The 24,170-nt window shown below is 44.4% G+C and overlaps 1 protein-coding gene across 7 annotated transcripts in view; it reads left to right on the top strand.

Moving 5' to 3' along the window:
* The window catches only part of LOC106748325 (protein sprint), a 165,551-nt gene that overhangs the window by 89,707 nt on the left and 51,674 nt on the right, over positions 1–24,170 (top strand). The window contains exons 1-2 of one of the 7 annotated variants that reach the window (XM_014626739.1): positions 11,354–11,976; positions 18,054–18,666. The exons of 3 other annotated variants lie outside the window; for them this stretch is intronic. In XM_014626739.1, the coding sequence (XP_014482225.1) occupies positions 18,536–18,666 (131 nt within the window). In that variant the 5' untranslated portion in view covers positions 11,354–11,976; positions 18,054–18,535. Of the gene's footprint in view, positions 1–11,353; positions 11,997–18,050; positions 18,667–24,170 lie in introns of those variants that run through there. 3 more of the 7 variants (XM_014626737.1, XM_014626736.1, XM_014626735.1) reach the window with 3 other exon arrangements.

Below are 24,170 nucleotides of genomic sequence, written 5' to 3'. Positions count from 1 at the left end.
CCTCTCGTTTTAAGTATTCAATGAGACCAAAAAATGTAGGAGAGGAAAGTTGGTTCGCCAATACAAAATAATACGCGTCGTCGATCAGTTGGGCCCGATTTTGTCTAGGTATATTTAAATGATCACCATATTGTAGATTACTCAAAATTCTATGCCAATTCATATGCCCGTAATTGACGCGATAGTATCCTGCGATATATTACATTAATTGCATTAGATCGTTTAACACATACGATATTATTTATTCAGCAACGCTCAAACTTGAGTGTTCAGTTAACAGTATACATTTATACAATCTATACAATCTATAAAATCTATACAAAATATCTTGTACTTTGAAGAAGAAATGAATTTGAATATAGTAGTTAGAAAAATCGCTTATATCAATAACTGGTTATTTCAATAGATTTATATTGCATCGCCTAGTACGATCTAATATTTTGGTAGTAATTCATCATCTCAATACTCACCAACTTGTTCATAATTAACTATAATATAATCAACACTGGGAAGCCAAGAAAGAATATGATCCCCGGGACATTCTAGCCAAGTAACATTCGATCCATCACAGATAGGGAAATTCTTCTGTGCTGTTCGTATACAAATATTTACAGGTATTTGCCATGTGGTGCCATTCTCACAAGTTGTTGTAATATTCGTTACCCCACTGCCATGATTTACGTGCAGGATGGGATAATATCTTTGTATTAACCAATTATTCATTATGTTTGGTATATCAAGGCTCGTTCTCTTTCTTGGCGATAAATCTTCGATACGTTGCATGGTACGCCAGAAATTGATGGAGTCATGTGGCTGAAGTATTCTAAATTATTAAAATACAACGATGACGACAACGTGTCAATGGTGTAATAGATATAATCATAAAACATATATTAACTAATACGTTTATCTGTACGTAAACCTTTGGAAATTAACAGAAATTGTATAGATACTTCGCAAAAATATCACGCAACCCAGGACGTGATAAATCCACGTAACTTAACAAAGAAGTTTTGTATAACTTAACAAAGAACAACAATGCCTGAAAGTAATCCAACGTCATTATCAACAATATTTAATCCAAACGTTAAAAATCATATTTTTGCACTATAATTTTAATATTTAAGCGTATATTATCAAATAACAGATTAAAAACATTTATAAAATATTATGTCAAAATGTTTATAAAATCCACATAAAATCAATATTTCAAAAGATTGATTTAATGTTTCTTGCTTACTGGATTATCTTTCGACTAAGGAAAACAAAAGGAAGCTCAAAATTGATAATTATATTTCTACATTATGTTACTTACGATTCTCTTATGTACCTTCCGAAGCGCCTACGAAAAACGTCGGTGGTATAGATATATTCCAACATGCGCAATATGATAGATCCTATATGATGATTCATACCGAAGAGCGTGACATAAAGTAACATTAAATATTTTAGAACAACCGTCAGAGCGGTATTTTACGTTATTTTAAAAATATTTCCATTCGAGAATTTGAAACAGTTCAAACTCAAATACAAAACCATTTTACTGTATTTACTCACCCTTATAGTGATACAAGGGAGAATAAAGAACTGCTTCAATGTCATCGATGTCGTGGTCTTCACGTATAACAGGTTGCATCCATAAAGCCTTGTCATTGTGGAGTGTGGGTTGTAAAACATGAACCACGAAAAGATCCTTTAAATGTGAACCATAATGAGGCTGAAAATGATAATTGTTACGATTAAATAAATATATCGGTAACAATGTTGAAATTTATAGAATAAATAACAGGCTTAATTCCTCAATTGTTAAAAATCGTCGATCGTGATTCAATAATTCATACTATGTGAACCTATTACAATAATTGTATTTATACTTTTCTAATGCTACAGATGAACAATTACCTCCATTTTAGAAAAACTATAGTGACTGAAGTACGTCGCAAATGACTCGATTATCCACTTGTTAGATCTCGACGCCGGCGTGATAATTCCACCAAACCACTGACGTGCTTCTTGACGTCCAACTAACTTTATGATTTTCAGTTTGCGACCGGGGAAATGATGCTCCACATTATACGCAACATCTTGTTCACTGTAAATTTTCGACTAACAATATCATCCGCAATTTGACATAATCTCAATGCATTGTGCTACTACAAATATGATCTATCATGTATATATTGGAATTCACAATTCACAATTTTTTTGCAATTTCGATGTTTTTATAATTATATATATATATATATAACGGGTTCAACCGTTTCAATATTAATGTTCGAAGAATTGGAGAGAATCTTGTGTATATTTGAAATATACTTCGGTTTCTGTCAAAATCGACTCGCTCGCTGTACTCCCAACTTCATTACGTCTAAACCGTTTTGCAACGAAGTGTATACATTCTATTCAATGCTATATTTGGCGCATAAGTATATACATATTTTCAAGCGTATTTGCAATACATATTTTCGTATTGCAAACACCAGGGCTCTATTCTGGACGAAAAATAAATGACAGGTTGTCCTTTTAATTTCAAATTCCGTTTTTCTCAGATGAGTGTTACATACATCGTTGTTTCAGCTTGAGAATCAGAAAGGCATATTTAGCGTCCGATACGCGTTCAGAATAATAATATCTAGGGATCTTTGTAGGTATAGAAATTGGAATGTTATAGCATTATTGTGACAGATATACATACTTGTAAACAACGAGTCCAAGAGATCCTATATCCTTCGCAGTACTATTCGGAATTATAACGTAGTCCGTTTTCGAAGATATACTGCGTCTCAATATATACCTGTACAAGGTTGCCTTGAGCATATGAATCATAGATTCAGCATATGTTAGCACACTCGCCTTTGATGATCGTTGCCATATGGTACTCTCATTTTCGACCTCATTTGACTCTTGTGGCTCTTTCGACTTTTGTATTAAATCAGTGAACATAATAATCGCCACTTCAGAAGGGGCCATCAAGTAACTCATATTAAAATATGTATATCGCAAATCGTCAGTTGGTTGCTTCATGGACATCATTCTCATATTCGACAAAACTGTGTATTCCTTGGAATGTAAAATTATAATTTTGATGAATGCCTTTATTTCTGGTTTATCCCAACACGGAAACACTCTTCGTGCCGCGATCGGTTGTAATAGATTTGTGATCAACCACCTATCGTATTTCAAACACAAGAATTTGTTACCCATAAACTTTCCGTGACAATGTGTCAATACCAGGGAAGAAAGTGAAATTATATGTAATTATATATAAAATGGTATATGAATAAATAAAAAGTACACGTATATAACACGTAGCGTCTAATAACACCTGACAATTTTTAATATTTGCTCACCAACGTTTATTTTTCCGTTCGCGATATTTATAATGGGCGAGACCTTTGTATACTTCGCTTTCATAAGGAGCATGGTATCTGAAGTCCAAGATATATGATGAGGGTAAAATATCCACTGGAAAATGCAACTCCAAAATCTGCCATTTTTTACAATAACGATAATCCACCGGTGACAAACTGTTAGCCAGTGTGCTTGCTGTGGTTCTCAGGCGTATAGAATATTGCTCTGTCGTTATTTTGTAAGCGTGCACACGTATGCTCCTCGTCTTTTTATGAACAAGTACGAAGATCTCGCATGTGCCGAGGAACATATGGGAATGCTCTCTTATGGAAAGACTGATGTTGTAGGTCTTTGGCTCCATTACTTCGACCGCGAAAAGATCCGTAGGACGAGAACCGGGCGCACAGTCTCCGTAATCTTCATGAGTATATATTAATGCTATCGCAACGCCGAACATCAGGAAAAAACTTGATAGCAATTTTAAGCATGCCATGCTCATTTTTGGATCAAATATCTGCACAACAAGCCATTTTTTCGCTCATAAGATTTAATACGGACAAAATTATACTGTGAGGCGACTGTAGTTAAATTGCATTTCCCGCATCTGAAGAAGTCCTTTTCAATAAGCGATCGAATCAACAAAGCGAATACAGCAGATGCAGTAATAATGTTATTTAGCGAGAACTGTTATATATCGTTTATCGTTAATACTATATGCGCAAGTCAGAAACTTCACACGTAATTATAAATCACAATTTTTATACTTTATCGCGCTTCAAAGCTTAACTAATATATAAGAATATGAAAAGGAATCGAAATGATATCTAGTTACTTCGTCGCTTGCCATTTCGTCATTGGACACTTGTTCGTAAACACTTGTCCTCTTAACAATCTATCTATTACATTTCTTCGTACGTGATATTTAATCGTTTACAATACTTCTTCGTCCGCTCATTCCATGTTTATACTTTCCAGTTCACAATGTCGCTCTATGTATTGATATATTGTTTACATTCCAAATCTTCTTAGAGGAGAAAGTTTGAATCAGTCTACGCTTATTCGTACAATTTAATGAAATATTTCACTTACATCGCCCATAATTTTCAATTATAATATGTAAATTAAGATTTTTTTTCTGCATTTATATTATTTCGATCTTTAAGGGAAATTTATGTTTTCTGTATATTATTTTCTAAAATAATATATTATTCTCTATGGTGAAGATATTTTCGTTATTCTTTGCTTTCATATTTTTCAATATATGTAATTTTTATATATGTTGCATGTAAGTTTCTTAATTTTTCAGTAAGTACAGAAGACTTATAGCTAATATTGCACTTCAATTCGCGTTTTATATTCAATACGGGTCTTTATTGTTTTTCTTATAATTTCAAGTTTTAATATTTCGTAATTCATCAATTAAGCAAAATGAAAGATATTTCATATATTATATTGTAGAAAACATAAACAATAAGATTAGTGGATATACCGTAGATATGTGTATCTAATTTATAGGCGATAGAATGTCTAACGATGTCGTAAACGGTCTCGTGTATGTCCGACGAAAAAGTGCTAAGGATAAATATCTTACGAGGAAGCTATACATAACGAAGTATTCATAAACCTCGCGTAGAATCGGAATGTATATATTTCCTTCTGTTTTTAACTATAAAGAGATATTCGATGAAATATTCGTAAATAAATTTTACCTATATGTTGTTCTCTCGAAAGTTCCTAGGAAACTGATAGGCGATGCCGACATCAGACGTCCTTATAAGCGCGAAATGCCGGGTGATTGAGTAAACCAATAAGCGGCGGGGCAAATAATATTATGTCTTACTCTGGCTACGTGTGAATGTCGAAACGGTATTATTGCTTCTTTCGGCACATTTTACATATTACAGAAAAGCAAAGGATATCTTGCGAAACACTTGAACGAATCAGTATTCCATAAAGTATTTGGCGATATTTGCATCGATAAAATAGGTATAAACCAACGGGTGCCTCTTCATCATCCTTAAATAATATAACTAATAAAATGAAAGTAATATAACTACATTCCATTTTACTTAATTTATTTATATAATAATTTAATTATATAAAATAATATATGGCATTGAGCAATACAATATCAAGTTATAACGTTAAATTTAATTAATTAAATTAATTATAATAAGTAAACCTTGTTATGCGAACACTATCGCGCAAAAACGATCTTCCCAGCTATAATTATTTCTACGTGATCGCAGAATCGCAGATGGCAAACTTCTCGTCCTCGGAGTAAGAAGAGTCGCCTATCGATAGGCGCGCACACGGCGCGCTCCCCCTCTCAAACTGCATCGTGCCGACGTTCAAATCGACGCGAGTCGCTCTCTCGCATACGGAACAACTTTTCCTTTCTTTTCTCGAGGATCTCTCCTCTCCCCTCGACTGTTGCTGGTATCTTCACCGAGAGTCCGCCGTCGCTTTTGTTTCTCTTTCGAACGTTTAATTTTTCTCCTCCGACGCATTCTTCCTCCTCGTCTGAAATTCGTCGCTCGCCGTCGACGTACGCGCGCGAATATACCCTTGATATTAAATATACCCCCGGGCCATGTTCCCTTCACCTCGCAGGAGACCCCGCGAGCGCGGAAGGCTATGGCGGGCCATAAATTCGACGGGGGAGACATTTTTCCTCATATTAAGGCGAGCTCTCTCGCGACTGCGAAAAATCGCTGAGAGAGAGAGAGGGAGTACTCGTTGTCTCGCCCTTCGCGAAAAAGGGCACGCGAATCTGGCGGCGGTAACGCCGGCAACGGCGCTGGATTATCGAATACGAAGGAGGCCATCCGAAGCGGGCATGAATCTTGCGGGAGACTCAGGTCGCGGAAGAAGGAGAAAAGGACAGAAAGAGAGAGAGAGAGAGAGAGAGAGAAATGAAGAGGAAAAGAGGGGAGGGCAAGATACCCGTCCCGTCGATTTATGGTGATTGTATATCACGCCTCGCGCGAGAGACGGATAATCCGTCGTGTTGCGCGAGATAAGTGTGTACGTAGTCGCGCACTCGGGACTTTCTCAGGAGGATGAAACGGCGCGTGGATCACGCGTTATACAGGGTGGAACGAAGAAGGAATACCTCCCACGGATTCGCGTTTCCCTCGCGAGGATGCACCATCGTTATCGTCCGCGCACGTTCCCGAGGACGCGTCTCGATCCGGCGTTTCCGAATATTCGAAATCAAACTCAAACGTGCAAGGATGAAATCTGCAACGCGTATTTCTCGCGAAGAGAGAGAGAGAGAGAGAGAGAGAGAGAACGAGCACTTGGAGAAGCTCTTTCTACGACACCCTGTATGAGACTCTAGGCTCGCGGAAAGAGAAAGAGAGAGAGAGACATACTTTCGTTCGCTCACGACCGCCACAGTGGTGGCTGCAACATATTTCATGACCTGGCCGGGATAATCCGAGGGCGCCCGTTAATGTTGCCGCCGCGTCGATGTCGTTCTTCTGGAAGCGGGACCTCTGCTGCCTCCGTCGCCTTTCGTTCCTCTCGCGTATTTGTCTCCCGCGTTGTGCAACACACGCGTAAAACACCGGGCAGTTTTCTTCTTTTCTTCTCATTCGCGCACACGCGGAAAAGAAAAACGATTCCGTTGGTGTAACTGAATTTCCCCTCGTTGCCCCCGTTGCGGACCAGACTGATACTCGATTGTAGGAGCAGAACGATGAAGGTAGAAGGTTTCCGCTCGATCGCTCCCGGTTATCTCAAGCGAGTTTTAATGCAGTTGAATGTTCACTCACACACACACACACACATATGGAAAGGAAAAGATAAACTCGGTTTCCACGACTGAATAGGGACCAGAAATGAAAACTCGATGATATGAAAACTCGGTGACAAGTAACGATATATCTCTGTTACCGCTGGGAACGTTCGTGTGAGCATGTTCGGCTGCATTTAAAACTCGCTCGAGGCAGCTGAGAGCAATTGACCGAGCGGAAACCTCCTACCTCCATCTTTCTGTTCCTACTACCGAGTATTAACCTGATCCCGACTGTAACAGGAAATTCAGTTATAGTTACAGTTAATGAAGTTGTTTTTCCTTTTTTTTCTCTCCGTGCACGAGCGTTCTCAATCGCGATAACAGAGATATATCGTTCCTCGCTGTCGAGTTTTCATTTCTTGTCGTCGAGCTCATTTCTTCCAACCCGACCGACTGAATATTTCTGACCGCGAGGATCGGAAATTCATTTTCTCCCCGTATGGAAAGAATATTATAGCTTTTTCATACAAAAAGTTCCTCTTCAAGCGACCCGTCCGTCCGTCCGTTGAGGTGGATCGCGAGGTCGCGACACGGGAAGTCTCCTTCGGCGATTCTTTACATTTCCGTCGCGTGACGATTCACCGGGTGTGTTCCGAGTGGAGACCGCTCCGAGTCGCGTTCCTCTTCCGGAACGGTTCCGCGTGGATTCGCGAGCGGAGTCAGTCCGTCAGGAGTCCGTCAGTTGACTCAAAGAGCCCACTCATGGCGCTAATGAGCCTCCTGAGAGATTCGCGCCGGCAATCTCTCCCTCCCCCACCGCCGCCCCTTCAATTTCTCTCCCTTTCTCTTCTTCTATCTCTATCTGCGCTTCGCCACGCGTTCCCATCGACTCCCATCCCGCTAGATGAGAACAAGGAGAGGCCTCATCGAGTGGTAAACTCAAACAGCTCGTCCCGACGATGACGACTCACGCGGTGAACGGTCGCCCGGCGCGGCTCCGACAGCTGACCGAGAAACTAATCGCGCCGTGCGCTCGGTGATTAAACCGTTAGAGGCCGTAATTAAGTGAGTAACGCGAATAACGCGCGGGACGCCTCGCGGACCCTCCGAGCGGAGAGATCACCTCGCGTATAATAATATTAATACGGCGAGGATAACATCGCTACTGTACGCGGCGGACGAGCCGCACGTTTAATTGCTTCCTCCGGACGATTAGCGGACAAAGAAGAGGGATGCAGGCACACGCACACACACACACACACACACTGAATGGACGAATGGACGACGGCTATTTGTGGAAGCCGACCGACTGGCCGAGAGTTGCTCGCGCGACCTTCAGTCTTCCACCGGCCGCGGGGAAGCGGCTCCCGGTTTCTCGTCAGGAAGGTTTTGCACCTACCCACCTTCCTTCCTCGTGTGTACTTGTCCTCGGAGCCGATCTCGTATCCTTCCCCGAATTTTTCTCGTCGGATCCAGTTCTTCGTCGCGCCGCGCCTGGCAACTCCATTCACGGAGATGAGCGAGATCGAGCGTATACGAACGACGCGAACGGACGCGCCCGAAGGTGAAGTTCCTTCAGCTCCGAGAGTATATTCGGGTCGGCCGAACGATCAACCGGCGCGCCATTTTCGGCACGAATAATTCGATCACGGCTGAAGCGAGTCCGGCGGATTCGACGGCGCGCTCGGTGCGCCAACGCGCCCCCTCGCGTACCTCTTCGAGAGACGCGTTCGAAGGTTGGAGAAACGTCGACCGCGTGTTGATCCGTAAAAGTTCGCAGCGCGAGAAGTGGCGGGTTCCCGGAGACACCTCGTGCTCTTCCGTTATTAATAATAGTTCCGGCGATGAAGGAAAGAAACGAATTAAGAAATGAAGGGAAATAGCGAAAGGTTGAGTTCAAGAATGAAGAAATGGACTCGCAATTGAGATGAGATCCGAGAAATAAGCATTCCCAGACTCTCGCGGTAATCCCGACGGTCATAATGATCCTGACGTCCTGAAGTCAACGAAAGTGCGGCTTTCCTTCTCCTTTTCTTCGAGATATTCCGGACCGTCGAATAACAGACATTCGCGGGACCAACGACGGGAGAGGACGCGACGTTTATTCAAGGAGGAGGGAGGACGCGGGAGATTTTTCTCCTAATTGGATTTGCCCCTCGGGGGTGCGGAGGGCGCGCCCTTATCGCCGGAAAGAAGGCGCCCAGGGTAGGATTCGGAAGCGCGGGTTTTCCGGAGCTCCCTGGCTACTTTATCGACATCCCGGCGACAGGAAGCTGAAAAACGAACGGGAGATCCGAGAGAGACGCGTCGCCCGGAGAAGGGAGGGGAGAAAAGAGCAGAACGTTAAGAGACGTCCTCGCCTTTCGTCCCCGCCGGCTCCTCGATACGCGCTACTTTATGCGTCGTGCGAAAATCCGTCTCTCGGATCTGCCCGACGTCCGCTGAATTTTCACCGATTAACCTTCTCGGTTCCTCCACTTTCCTCCGGGGAATTTCACATATACACACGTTGTCACACATAGAAACATAAGTCAGTAGAATACCGACGCGGGATAAATTTTGGAATTTATCTGCACCACCCGACGGAATCGAAAATACTCACCTTTCGTTGATGCGCCTGTATTTTCCGCCGCATCTTCAATTCGGCGCGCCGAGCGAGATTCTTCTCAATTCCCGTCAATTCCCGCGAATGGCCCGAGCCAGGGTTCAATACGCGCTCAATTTTTCTCCTCGGCGGACTTTCTCTCACTCCCCCCTCCCCCCCCCCTTCCATCTCTCGCCGCCTCTCTTTCGGATCGCGAACGCACCCCCCCATCAACACGGTCGGACTTCATTTCCCGCGATGGCCGCGATTAAGCACTTGGCGGCGCGTGAACGCGCGCGCGAGCGAGCCGCACAAAGCGGCACGCACATGATTAATCCGACGAATTACAGCGCCGCCGTTACATCGGGCCCGTGCCCGATTACACGCTAATGCCCCGCGTCATTATGCAAAGCCCGGGGATCGATTGCAACGCGGGAAACACGCCGGGGGGCCTCCCCGTTCCCCTTACCTACGCCTCGCCTGGTCCCGTCTCGCGAAAATGCAACGCGAACTGCGCGGTTCGTTCGTTCGGCCGGAATTCACCCGGGCGCAATAATCCGCGACGCGTCGCATTCCGCCGTCGCCGTCCGTTTCCCAGCGCTCAGCTTTCCTGTGATGCGCGACGCACGAACGAAGCGCGATCGCGGCTAATTAATGAACTCCTCGGCGAACGCTCGCCATTCATTTCCGCGTTCGTCCGCTGTTAATTCATTCCCGCCACTCGTCCCCTCCGCCCGTTCGATCGTTCATCCACCCCCGCTCGTCCAATCCCTCATCGTTGTCTTTGCGCCACGGCCGGTGATTGAAGGCGGTTCGTCTGTAGAGCGCCGGATCTGCAGTGGCGATGTTAAAGTGTTTCGCAAGTTTATTGTTTACCGAAGAGAAATATTGATAGCTTTATTTAACTGTCTAAGGAATAAATGTTGATTTCAAACACGTACGAAAATGAAAACGAACGTGGAGATATTAATTGTCTTTCATTTTTCTCGTTAATATTTTATTCAGTCGTCAGTTGAACTAATAAATGAGTACATATGATAAAAAGTGGTATATAAATATTTAAATATATATATATATATATATATATACACACATATGTCGCGAGCGTTGTTATAAATTATCAATTTTATTACTCGTCGAGAGAAGATGTTGCAACCTTTAACCCAACTGATTGTACACGCCTGAAAGGATTTATTCAAATCGTTTGATATATATATAAATAAAGCATTGAAAAATTATATTAACAATTACTAACGGTTATATTAATCACAATATCAACGTTACGATATTAATATATTTTAATAATAATTAAATGTTCGCGAATAACTACGTATGTAAATAGGTATTTTAAGCATTTATAATAATTAATAACGTCATATAATATTAATGCGTAGCGAGATAAGTTCTCGTTTATTCATTCGACGAGAATCCATTTATTCTTTCATTTGCAACAGACTTTACGGATTAACATACGAGCTCGATCTCTCCTCAACCCGCTCTTTCGTTGTCCCTCCTTCCCACTCTCCACCTACCTCTCTTTCATTCCCCGTCTCTCGTTCTGGTTACAAACGTCTCTCGTTCCGCCGGCAATTCGGAGGAAGAAACGCGGAAGGTACGCCAGAGAGGCTCGTTCACGTGGACGATCGAGTGTTCGTTCGCGTTCGACGTGTATCGCCCGCTCACGCCCGCTCACCCCCTTCCGACTCGCCCTCCCTCCGTCAAATCCCCGATTTTAACATCGGAATGCCTCCCTTTCATTCCCTTTTCATCCGTCCCCTTAGGAAACGTTCATTACTATTCTGTTTTTCTCTCCTCTTCTCTTCTTCCACGGGCTTTTCTTCTCCGTCCTCCCGTGGGATAGGCCTAGCTTGAAGTGGGCGTGCGCGCGTTTCGTTACCTGCGTGCCCAGGTGACTCCGGAGCGCACACTCGCTCACGCACACACACAGACGCACACCCGGTGCTCCGGCGAGATGCAAGACCCTCGAGTCCTGTCTCTCGTTTATACGCGTGTGTGCATATGCATGTGTGTGTGTGTGTATGAACGCGCGTGTGTACGCGTACACTGCGCTCACTCTCTCGCTGCACTCTCCCCGCGATACTCGTTCGTGGACTATAGACGGCGTATACAAGGTGGCCCGACTCAGCCGCTAAAGTCCCGGCTGCAGTAACTATAGTGTTTAACCGGGCCCGGAGTTGTTAGTTGATTCGCGACCGCCAGCCAGGCGAGACACTCGAATCTCTTTGTTCCGTTTCGTTCTCTCGCGGCCGACGCTTCGACGACGACTCGGAGTGGAGAAGTGAGTGCCCGGTCGTGAAGGTATTCGGATAATTGAGAAAGAGAGAGAGAGAGAGAGAGGAGGAGGGGGATTCGGTAGGCGCAGGTTTTCGCAAGCTGGAAAAGCACGGACGCTTCCCGACGTTGGCGCATTCGGCGCAGTCGCGATGCCAACTCGCGGAGTTCTGCGCTCTCCGAGCGTTCGCTCGTTATAAATCGAATGCGGCGGCGGGTTTGAAAATTCGCCCGGTCTGGACGATTTCGGTGCTGTTGGCGAACGTCATGATGCTCTCTGCGCCGTTCCCGGCGTCAGAAAATTACGCCGAAAAAATTGCTCGTTTCTCGCAACTACGACCGCACAAGCGGGTGAATTAGAGTCGGAGCCATTTTTCACTGCGAGTGTTGCTACCAGTGTCAGTGATAGTAATCTTACGTGTCGTATTGCTGACGCTACTTTTTTGGGGCTGAAACCGAAAGAAGGTATAGCCGAGACCGCGAAAATGCACTGCAATTTCAGTGGGATCGCTCTCAGTGTATACGATTTTCACCTTTATGCGCATGTACACGAGCTCAAAACCGTTTTAATTCGAGCCATTGTAGCCGTATCAACACACACAAACACACACACACACACACACATACACACATATATACACACATTACAATTAGAATTACTTACGCTATTTTCGGGCTTATGGGTTACACAAAATCGCGTGATTTTCTGCCTGAGGAATAGCAGAGCATATATGACGCCGACTGTACGGTACACTCTCGAACAATTTCGTCCGCCCTCGAAGATTTAAATTATCGCGCCCGACGTCCACCGACGGCTCTCACTAGCCGTCTATCATTCGTACTGATTGTCCGCCATCTGAGGGCTTTCGACATCTTTCACGCGATTAGCAGAATCGCTCGTTGCTGCTGCGCCTGCGAACGATTTTTGCGGGCTCGCAAGTCATTCGCAGCGCCGGCGATTATAAATATCGCGTGTACGCTTTCCACGCCGGCATTGTTCGAGCGCGCAACGGCGGATCGAAGTGTTCGATACTGCTCCGAGTGTTAACACGGAAGAGCGGGGTCGCGATCGAGCGGAAAGCGCGCGAGTATCTCGCTAGAGCTGAAGGCGTTTAACGCTAAACGCGCTAAAGCCTTTGTCCGCCTCTCTCTCTCTCTCTCGCACGCGCGCGCGCGCTATAAATAATTCCGCCGGCGATCGCACGCCGGAGCAACGAGCGCCTGGAAACGCAACGCCGTCGCTGTCAATTTCCGTCGCGATTCCGCCGCCGGCAGCCGAAAATATTTCAGCAAGAGCAAAATCGTCCTCCTCCTCCTCCGACAGAGAGAGAGAGAGAGAGAGAGAGAGATACGATTTTTAAGTAAAAACGCGCCGCCCCCGCAACAAGATCCTCCACCATTCTCGCTCGTGGGAGAGGAAGAGAGAGAGAAAGAGAGCATGAGATATTAATATCTCTCTTCTCTCTCTCTCGCGGATGAGTCAACCGATCGCGGATGAATCGGCGGCGACGGCGACGACGAAGAAGTGCACGAGGATGCGGGTTTACGTCAGCGACCGAAGGAGAGTGAGCTCAATGGCGTGTTCGATGTCGCGGGTGAAGAAAGCCCGCGATCGCCGTCGTCAAATTCACGGGGTATCCCGTGACGTATATATGTAAAATTATTTCTTTATTTATCTACTTATATTTATATATTTTCATATATGTTGATATGTTTCCTTTTAACAATGACAAAAAACGTGCGCACGTGGGCGATCGAGCTGGTCGCGCCGCTTGAATTCCGGTTAGATCGCCCAGCGGGGAATTTTAATTGAAAACTACGGTCTTACCGCGCGCGCGCGCAGAGGAGAGCGAAACGATATCTCGTTGGAATTTTCAAACAAGCGCTCGCGGTTACGCGCACACCGGCCGCCGCTCGCTGCAGCGCGGATGTATCGAAAGAGATTTTCGCCCAATGGTACGCATAAAGGCCGTTTCCAACACTCGCGAGCCGGCGTGCGAGCGGCGGCGCGGGGGGAAATATTCCGCGCAAACGTAGACCCGGGCTCGTTTCGGGAATAGCTTGCGGGGATACGCAAAGGGAGAAAATCGGGCGGGAAATAAATAAGTTTGAGCGCGGGAGCACACGGGAACGAGATCGGTACTGGGAGGGGAACTTTTGATATTTCCAGCTATAAGAGAGAGAAGAGAAGGAATTCTAGTTCAAGGAAATAGTTTCTCTAATAAGTGTTATTGAAGCGGCGATCGGTGATAATAAAATCATACGCGCATATCGCTGTTACTGCTTACCCAAATTTCTTGAAGTTTCGCCCGAAAAGTAAAGTGACGGATCGCTCGGATTCGAGTAATTTTTTTTTCCACTCGTGCAAAGTGAAGCTCTTTTTTCTTTGCATCGTCAAGTGAATATTTTCACTCGAGACTGAAGAGCGATTCTGATCTGTTCCGTCCGTTATGAGGACAAATTTATTCTAATTAATCGCGACGCGTTCCACCCGAACACTCACTCTTGCGACTTCAGGTAGCAGTATTTTCACGGTCGCTTTGAGTTTCATTGTCGCTGCCGTTTTTCACTTGTTTCGAGAGCGAGATTCCACTTCGATTAATAGAATGTTTTTGGGGCCAAAAGCCCAAAAGAGAAGATGTAGCCGAGGTCGAAAATGGCTGTAACTTTAATGAGATTTCTCTCAGCGCGCAGTCTCTCAAGGTGAAACGCTGAGAAACGTCTCTGATCGAATCGGTAAAAGGTGTATTTCGCCGATAATCAGAGAATGTTTGCCGACTTTCAGCGGAGAAACATTCGCACTTTACTCTCCCGTCGATACGTCACAATTCTTATAACCAGATATTCCGTTTCCTTAAACGTAAACGCGTTTGCTCTGTTCATTCTCGGGTAAACTTAACCAAACTTTTTTCCCGTTTAGCATACAAATTCGTTATACATTGTGTGGCATTGCATTTAGCGCGGAAGATAATGACCGATACTCAGCTTGCTTGTCTCGTCCTTCATTTCATCGCTCGTTACGTAGTTATCAGGCGATCTTTCTCCATGCGGCACGTCGCACGAATCGTAAATACTGCTCGCACAATAGATCGCGTTTGTCGATTAGAAACCTCGATGTCAACACATGTGTGTGCAATACATATCGGCAGTCTGACGCGTTTAAATTTCTTACAACTGTATTATCCAGTTCAACTTTCTGCGTTTGCGCCGCGGAATTCAACATTTTCCGTGCGCCGACACCATAATTTTACATCCGTGTTTGCAAACTCCGCGTCGGTCAAAGAAACGGTCGCTACTATTAACCGATCCTTTCACAGCGAAATTTTACTGATCGCACCGCTGTAACTGAACCGCCAATCAGGAATATGGTATTTCAGTGAAAATATACTGATTGCACTTCAGAGAGTAGAAAACGCCACGTTTCCGGAAGTCGGGAAGGGAAAAGGGGAGAAAATCGAGAGGAAAGCAAGTTCAATAGCACCGAGGAAAAAATATCTGGCATTTGTAATTGTGAGCGCATAAGTGGAAGAATTATAGTCAGAAGAGTCGTTTTTCTAGGAAGTGCTATTATAGTGTCAATGATAATAATCATATATGCATATTGCTGAACGGAAAGGAAGGATTGGTTGAATATTTATGACAATGAACGAACCGAACGCGTTCTCGTCAAAGGAAATAAAATTTCTCGTCTATGGTACGTAAGAATCATACTGAAAATAAATATTTGGTATTTATAATTATATATAACACAATACTTATATATATAATACGTTAACTATACACTATAATAAACAAATTATTCATCACATAATTAATTGGGAGAACTATTTTTCTAGTAAGAGCGAGTTACTGTTTTATCACTGGTTTATAACCTTACCTGCATGTCACCATTATTTCTTTGTGTTCAAAACCAAAAAAAGTGTATAGTCAAAGCCGAAAATAACTAACGATCTCTCGCAATGCAACAAGATCTGATTTCTTTAACGAAAACGGTCCGGTTCGTTCAATGCCACGTGAATTCAACCGATCTTTCTTTCTCCGTATATTTTTCGCGTTAAAACCGGAAGAGGATACAGTTGAGGCCGCAAATGACTGTAATTTTAATCGAAATTTCTCTCGCAGTGCGCTCGATCTCGCGGCGGTCTGCGTGCAATATAATATATATGAACGCGATTATCAAGAGAAATTTGAAGAAATTCCCTCGAGTTATGTCGGGAAGTCCGGCCGGCTCGTTAAATTAAAAATCGCCCGGCTTTGAGCGTCGATTCGCGCGATCCCAGACCTCAAAAGAAATGCATAAACGCGCGCTCGCTCGCCTCGCGTATTAATCTCCGAACGGGCGATGATATCGGTAATTGGAAGTCGGCCGTCTCGTTAATTAAAAAAGCAAACTGAATAATTAGAGCAGCTCCGGTACGGGGCGCGCTTAATCGGGAAACGATATCGATAATTGGTGGTTCGCGGTGGTTCCCGTTAAGAAAGAGGAGGAAAAGGAAGGAGGAGAGCGAATGATCGAAATAGCGAGAGCGAGAAGTGCAAAACTGTACATGCGCGAAATACCGTGCTGCGAAACAATTAAAATTCCATTTGGAGCGATCGTAACTTCGGAGCGCCGTCGTTGAAACGCGCGGCCTCGCGTCTCCTTTCAGCGCGTATTGCGCAGCCTTCCTCGCTCGTGAACGACGTCGTCGATAGCATCGGCGACGGCTGTAATATACATTTACATTCGCGTCGCGGCGAATTTACGGGCAGCTGGTCCGCGCGGCTCGTCCTCGATTAAAGCGATCCGAGCGTACACGTCGAATAGGTCGATGCGTTTTCCACGGACCGAATTCCGAACTGGGATGTAATTCGATGTATTTTCGCGGAATAACAGCGACATCAGTTGCAAGTGCGGCACTGCAATCAGCGGCAATCTCGCTGGGAGAATTTCATTAATAGCAGCCGGTGGAATAATACACGTTTGGAGGGGATTAAAAAAATCGCCTGGCTTTGAACGGGGACTACCGTTAGAAACCGTCGTCGACTGAAATTATCCTCGTCATCATCGTCGTCGTCGGTCGTCCATCGTCCTTGTCGATGGAGCAATTCGAGCGATGTCGTCGTCGTCGAACCCAACGTCGTTACGCGCGCGTCGTTGACTCCGATTAATCCCGTAACGAAGGAATGTAGGGTAAACAGGGGGCAGAGAGCCCTCGAGAGCCGGTCGGAATATAGAACTCTTCGGAGAACAAACATCTGTCGGGACTCCGTATTTTGTCACGACTCGTTGGAGTCGCGTATCGAGGGTAAGAAAAAATGGAAAGAGCGCTGAAGGGTCCGCTCGCTCACTCCTTCGTTCGATTGATTTATCCAGATTTATCCGCACATTTTCCTGAAATTCTCCGCTTTTTCCTTGAGCCGGAGCTCTGACGCTCCGAAATGATAATCTCCAATCTTCTAAGACCGAAACACCGGAGCCCCCGCCGGTCGTTCGCGTGTCTCCGAGCGAGTTTTTCGTCGGGCGAAGAATCGGACGTCGTTGAGACAGCATGAGCGGTATTTCACGGAAAAAAAGATTCGGGACTCGGGACAATAGCGAAAGAGAGAGAGAAAGAGAGAGGCCAGCTGCTGGTCATCTGTCAGTCGCAGAGGTCGATACCTTCGTGCTCCCGAGTTATTTTTTCGGGGAGAACACTGAGCCTCGGCGTCTCGCGTTGTTACTCGATGAAATCTCCCCCGTAAATATATGTATAAACGGATCGCGAGCCCAGACCGCGAAATGTCGGAGCAGCGAGGGGCGCGGGTCTATCGCCTCTCGGCGCGAGGAGGAGGACGAACGGCGATTAAATATAATGAGCCGCGTGACGCAAACCGGAAAGGATAAATAGACGTCGCTCCTCGGGAAGAAGAACGGCCCGAGATAGAGCGAGCGAGAGAGAGAGAGAGAGAGGAGGAGAAGGGAGAACTCCAAAGAGCGTGGTGAAACTTCTCTCTGCGACGAGAGGAAGCGTAAATTATCCTGCTCGAAGTGCGCGTCGCGAGAAGAGAAGAAATCGAGCCGCTCTCCGGCCGCTTATCGGTATCAACCGCGTCTATCAGCAGGTTTCCAGAAGTCACTATTCGACATCACGTTAACATCAGTGTGAACCCGAGCAACTTCGAACCTCCCATCGAGATCCACGTCGGAGAGGGCGTCGCGGGGGCAGCTGTCTCCGACGGTCTTCGACGTTTCGACCGGATTCGTCGGGCCGATCGAAATCCTCGCGAGTGAAGGGACAATGTCGCGGGGACGATGAACAGACGTCGCTCGCGCGCGCGACGTTCCTCCACCGTCGCCCGGGTAGCGAACAACGCGCCGGTGAAGCTGGACAGTCGAGCGGTGCAGGGACACCCCGTATAGGAGTGCGCTAAATTTAGGCGAAAGAATTCGCGCGTGGCGTCCACGGGAGGAACGTGCGTTACGCGCGCGCCGTTCGCTCCCGCTCGATTTTCACGAAACGACGCCCGAGTCAACGTCTCCGGGGACGACGTCTACGGACTCGGAATCGCGCGCGCGTGTGGCTGTGCGGTGGGCGGCTGGGTGTATGTGCTTGTGTGATGGGGCGAGGGTGCGCGAGGCCGCCGCCGGCTCATCAAACGATCTAGGAAGAAGAAGGATGCTGATCACCAAGTACACGACGATCCTACTGCAGTCTACAAATCAGCACATCATCAGGTGAGAGCGGTTGATGCCCACCGGAGGTGGGAATGTGTGAGCGGGACGATGGGTGGGACTCTCTGTTCTTTAAGCTTTGCTTGGGATAGTCAGCTTTGTTTCGTTTTTTTTTTTCATTTAGAGCCCGATTGAAAATCGCTGTTATTATTATTAATTATTGATTTAATTATTGACGAAATATAGCGTATTATCGATTGCTCTGTGATTTATTATTATTTGGGGACATGGTAAATGTAGATTTACTCGCTACGCTCGCTTTGAGGAAAGTGAGAAGGAACCCAAGAAATATTTGAGAAGCGGGATAAGCGCATTAAATGTCTTATTGTGACAGTATTTCGAATGAATGAAGATATCTATTAGAAATATACTGTTTCATTGCCTGTTTTTGATGGGATAGCATATTTAAAGGTTCGTAAAGAATAATTGTTAAAAAGGTTTGGGAATATATTAAATAACATTCATCCTATAAGAATGTGAAGTAAGGCTAAATCACGGTCATACGGAGTTACTAGTATTGATTAAAGATTGATAAAAAATTATTAATTTTTATATTTCTTTATTGTATTATATAAATGTATAACGTGAACAATATTTTTGAACAGAGAAAATTATACATTTTTAAGAATATAGATATTTTTTTGTGTTTAACATTAAATAAAAAATGTAGTTTAAAATATTAATTTCATTTATAATAAGTGTGTTAATGTTAATTATATATATATATGCTAATTATAAGCAATAAATATAAATATTAGATATTTAATAATTTCATTCCCCAGGGATAATAACATAAAAAATTTCCAACTGGGCGTATTATTTTTAAATATTTGTGTATCATGACTGCTGCCTTGAAGCGTCGTTGTCGATTCATCAAGTAATCAACAGTCACAACAGATGCACGAATATTCGCACGTAATACCTCAGTAATAGGACATCATTAATGGAATTCTTCTATATAAGTGTATTCAGTAGCGGTAACAAATATCATTTCTCGTCGTCGAATTTTCATCTGGCCCCTATTCAGTTACAGGAACTGGGATTTCTTTTCCCGTGTAGATTACAAAAAACGAAAGAAAGATAGAACGGTCCCGTAAAATCCTCATTGCGGCTGTCCCAGTGATATAATGTTTTTAATCTATGGCAAGATATTAACGTTTAAACATGTGATAACGCACGTACCGGTTTAGCCTCTGAGCAAACGTACGCGGTGAATTAACCTTCCGTGTTAAACGAATTTTCCTGAATCCCAATGATTTTCCCACATGCAATCCTTATTCGCTCTTCCTAAATATATTTGGTTAACTAAGATATTATTTTCTATTCCATTTGTTATAAAAGTAATAATCCGTATATTAAACTGCATAACAATATTATATCTATATCTGCATAATAAGCCGTATAAGTAATAATCTAAACATTTATATCTCACGCCAGCTCATTGGCTTTTTACGTCTATGCTCGATAGAAGAGTAACAATAGAGTGAGATATCGACGATCCTTCATTTCGGTATTTTCAGTCTCGTTAGGAAGTCAATCCTCGTTTAAGCATGCTCGTCCTTCTTCATTCCCGCTGTGCGCGTCTCGGGATTCTTCGAGGATTCCCATGAATGTTCACCCTCGAAAGCGACACCATCGTCGGCCGATAATTGCGTCTCATAATTAATAAGAACTTTTAATGATACCGAGCTTCTAATTGGAAGGTGGATTTAATTTCGACGATTAATTTCCGGGATAATCAAGTCAATCCGGTTGCAGAAAGAAGGAGGGAGAAAGAGAGAGAGAGGGAGAGATTGTTCGAGCGGGTTTCTTCGAGAGCTTAGCAGACAGGAACTTCGGTATTCGCGAATAGCTCGGTGCATATTTAAGCCGTTGCTCTCGTCATCGTGGAGGAAGTTACCGCGACCGTTTTCGGGGTTTATATTAAGGATCACGGATCGCGAAGAGAATCTCGTCTCTCTCGGAAGGGGAAAACGTCGTCTCGAAGAAAGCGCGAGATTCACGCGACCGGGGAGGTAAATCGGGCCGAAATTTTGCCGAGCTGGCTCGGTTTCCACGAGAAGAGAAAGATGATGAAGAAGAAGAAAAGGAGGAGGAGGATACAGCGTGAAGTCTCGTCCCAGGACGCTACAAGAAAGGAAAGCGAGAGATCGCGCGAGACACGATCGCGAATGCATTGCGATACTTTTCGAAAGTTCGGCGTTCCCGTTGGCGCGCCGTAAATCTCCTCTTTGGACCGCGCGTGCACGTGCACACCACCTACCCTCTCACCCCCCCTCCCCCCTCGCCCCTCTCTGCCTGGTGCCCCTCGCCGGCGGGTAGGCCGGACAAGGCCGCTAATGAAAGCGAAAAGGAATTTATCGAGGATATAAATTGTCCCCTCCGTCCATGGCGCCTCGCAGGAGGCCTGAGGATCGATCGGCGAGACTCGACGCGACTCGACGGAGGCTCGATATCCTCTCACCGTCGTCGTCGTCGTTCGTCTGTCCGTACGTCCGTTCGTTCGTTAGTTCGTCCGGGGAGGAAGGAAAAAAAATGAATCGCACCCTTTATTGGTTTTCCTCCCTTTCCGGCCCGTGGAACCATCTCCCGTGGTACGAAAGGGAAACGCGGGAGGAGGCAGCCGATACTCCGCTTTAATTAGGCGCCATGGGCACATCGCGAGTGAGATAGAGAGAGAGAAAGAGGGAGATATATAATACAGAAAGATATATATATAATATAGCGGCCGACCTTCAATAGGTCATAAAAAATGCGGCGATATTTATACGGGATGACACAAGACGAAAAGGTCACATCAGACTCGTAAGAAACGCAATTTCGTGTCAAGAGCGTGCATTCCACGTGTTAACATTTCACCTATCGGCACTGCCGCCATACTTGCAGCGAAATCGATTATCGCACCACACCGGTTTAATATATGTTAAAGGGTATTATTACATGAAATATAGTCATTTAAATAAAAAAAAGCATGTAAGCGTTTTAAACACTTGATAACGATACTGTCGCGTTATTTAGCGAAAATATATCGTTTAATTCACCGTCAAAGTGCTTATGTTATGCCACTATGTTTGGATACTTTATGTATAGCGGCATTTAATATACACTAATCCGGTGTGGCACGATCGAATTTGTTCCATTAGTTTCAATACGGTTTGAAAACTTTTCTCCCGGCGCTGTTCGAGAGCACAGCTGATGTCTAATGAGAGGTGTCAACTTCTGGAAATCGTTCAAAAACCAGTTCTACAGGATATCGGCTACGTGCCGAACTGCATGAGGAGAAAAAAAGTGTTCAGACCGTATTAAAGCCAAGTGTACAAAACTTATTGATATTCTCTTAAGACGAATCGGTGAAAATTGAATCGGTATTTCGGTCGATAATCGGTGAGTATTCGCTAATTTTCAATGGATTTCATACCCCATCGTGCTCCCATCGGGGTAAACATGTCTTTCAAAGACGATGTAAATTAAATGAATTAAACATAATCAAGAATATTTCAAAAATAAAATCACTGACAACCGTGACCACCTCTGACTATTAGCTACTTCTCAGTGATAATACATTGATTGCACTTTAGAGAGTGAAGTCACGAACGATAAAGTATTCGACACGGCAAATGCGCGCCCTCCGCGAGGTGACATTTCGGGCGGCGTTTACCTACATCGCTCCTCGTCGCTCATCGGCTCATTTTCACCTCGCTTCATTTTGTGTCTTTTTACATTTCATACGAAGACACGCAGCTGTCTGTATCGAGGACTTTCGAGATGAGAGCAAGGGAGGAGATCGGGAGGAGACAAATCCCAGGCTCGTTCGCGGTGACGAATGAGCCGGGCAATCGATTCGTGATTTGTATGCGCGCGTCACGTCCTCGCCTAATTTTTTTCTCTCGAACGAAAACGAGCGAGCGGACGGGCGGGCGACGAAACGACGACATTACGAGGCAGTCGATGGCCCTCCTAATTACGGCTATGGGGGTTGCAACGGGGAGAGCCGGATCGAGGGTTCCAGCCGCGCAGGGACTAACGAGCCGTCGTTACGAGCAAGCGAATGTATTCCACTTACGCACGGCTAATATGCAAAAAGCGGCGTCTAAAACGTAACGGCGAGTGTATCCATTCGGCCGAATATTCAATTGCGCTCGTACCGCACCCCCTTTTTGCCCGTTGACTTAACGGACAAGCCGGGAGGGAGAGGGAAGCTCCGCGCGCGTATTATCAAGCCCGCGGCCGTCGTTATCATCTCGCGAGTTTTTCACGGAATCAATTAAGCTGGCCCGTGTAAAATGACCGTTTCGCCAATTGTGAAGTCTCGAGGGGGCCGCACCATCGAGGGAAAACCGAGAGTAGACACCGTCGTCTTAGTCGTGATTACGTGATATTAATGGGTATTATCGTGGGTAGTTCGTTTTCAATGTTTCGTGAACACTTCAATTCAGGAAACGTCGGGAACAAATCGACGAGGGAAGCGGCGCTAACTCGAAGGCCAAATTAAATCCGGCCACACCGTGAAAGAACGTGAAAGCCTAGGAAGATATCGCAATGTACTTTTGAAATTTCTCAGGGTGGAATTTCTCGTTCACGTGGAAAGTGACGATATTTTCACTCGAAGCGATAGTGAAAATGCCGCCACTCGAAATCGCAAGCATGAATATTTCACTCAAGCTTAGAGTGCACTGAAAGAAAAAGTGCTACTAATCAAATAATATTTACTCGATCCAAATAAAATGGTTATTGCAATACTCTCCAAATATTTATTAGAAATAGAAATATAATTGTACAATATGATATTTCCTTCGTAAATCGATGTTTACTTGTATGTGTTGCGACAAGTATTAAATACATAATATTGAGAGAATGTCAGAATTTATTTTTAGAAAATATTTACTGGACGGAAAAATCGAAATTTACAAAGAAAGTCTACTAGGTTTCTTCAATGAAGAAGTATTACATAATTCTAGTAAATATTCTCTTAAATGTAGAACCATTTTACACTTAGATTCAATAATTAATTTATAAATTAAAGTATTACTTCATTCAAGTAAGTATTTACTGCAAGCTATTAAAATGTAGTTAAACTGATAAAAATATCGATTCAAGAGGCTGAAAAACAAGTAATTACATTTATTTGATTCTAGCACTTTTTTCCTGTGTGAATTCCAATTCCATACGAATGAACGTTTCAATCAATTAGAGTGAATTTATTTACTCGACGTTGGAATACATCAGATTTACTTTTCAATTTCGAATGAAAATATTCACTCGACGATTCAGAACTGGGGGGAATGAATTCTCTACGAATGAAGATTTACTTTGATTCGACTGTCGTACTTTTCAAATGAAATTTCCCTCTAAGAAATTCGAAAAGTGTGTATCATCAATCACGGGAATTACGTAACGTACGTGGTAATGACGGTTCACAACATCGCACGGAGAAGGGAAATGAATTTCAGCGGAGAAAATTCTTTTGATCAGCTTGCGCACGCGCAACGTTTCCGGTCATCGGTCAT

The sequence above is a fragment of the Dinoponera quadriceps genome, unplaced genomic scaffold (assembly GCF_001313825.1).
Source record: "Dinoponera quadriceps isolate SergipeBrazil2010 unplaced genomic scaffold, ASM131382v1 scaffold2723, whole genome shotgun sequence".
In the NCBI taxonomy this organism is placed as follows: domain Eukaryota; kingdom Metazoa; phylum Arthropoda; class Insecta; order Hymenoptera; family Formicidae; genus Dinoponera; species Dinoponera quadriceps.
The sequence above is the reverse complement of the archived record's forward strand: the minus strand, read 5'-3'. Positions and strand labels throughout refer to the sequence as shown.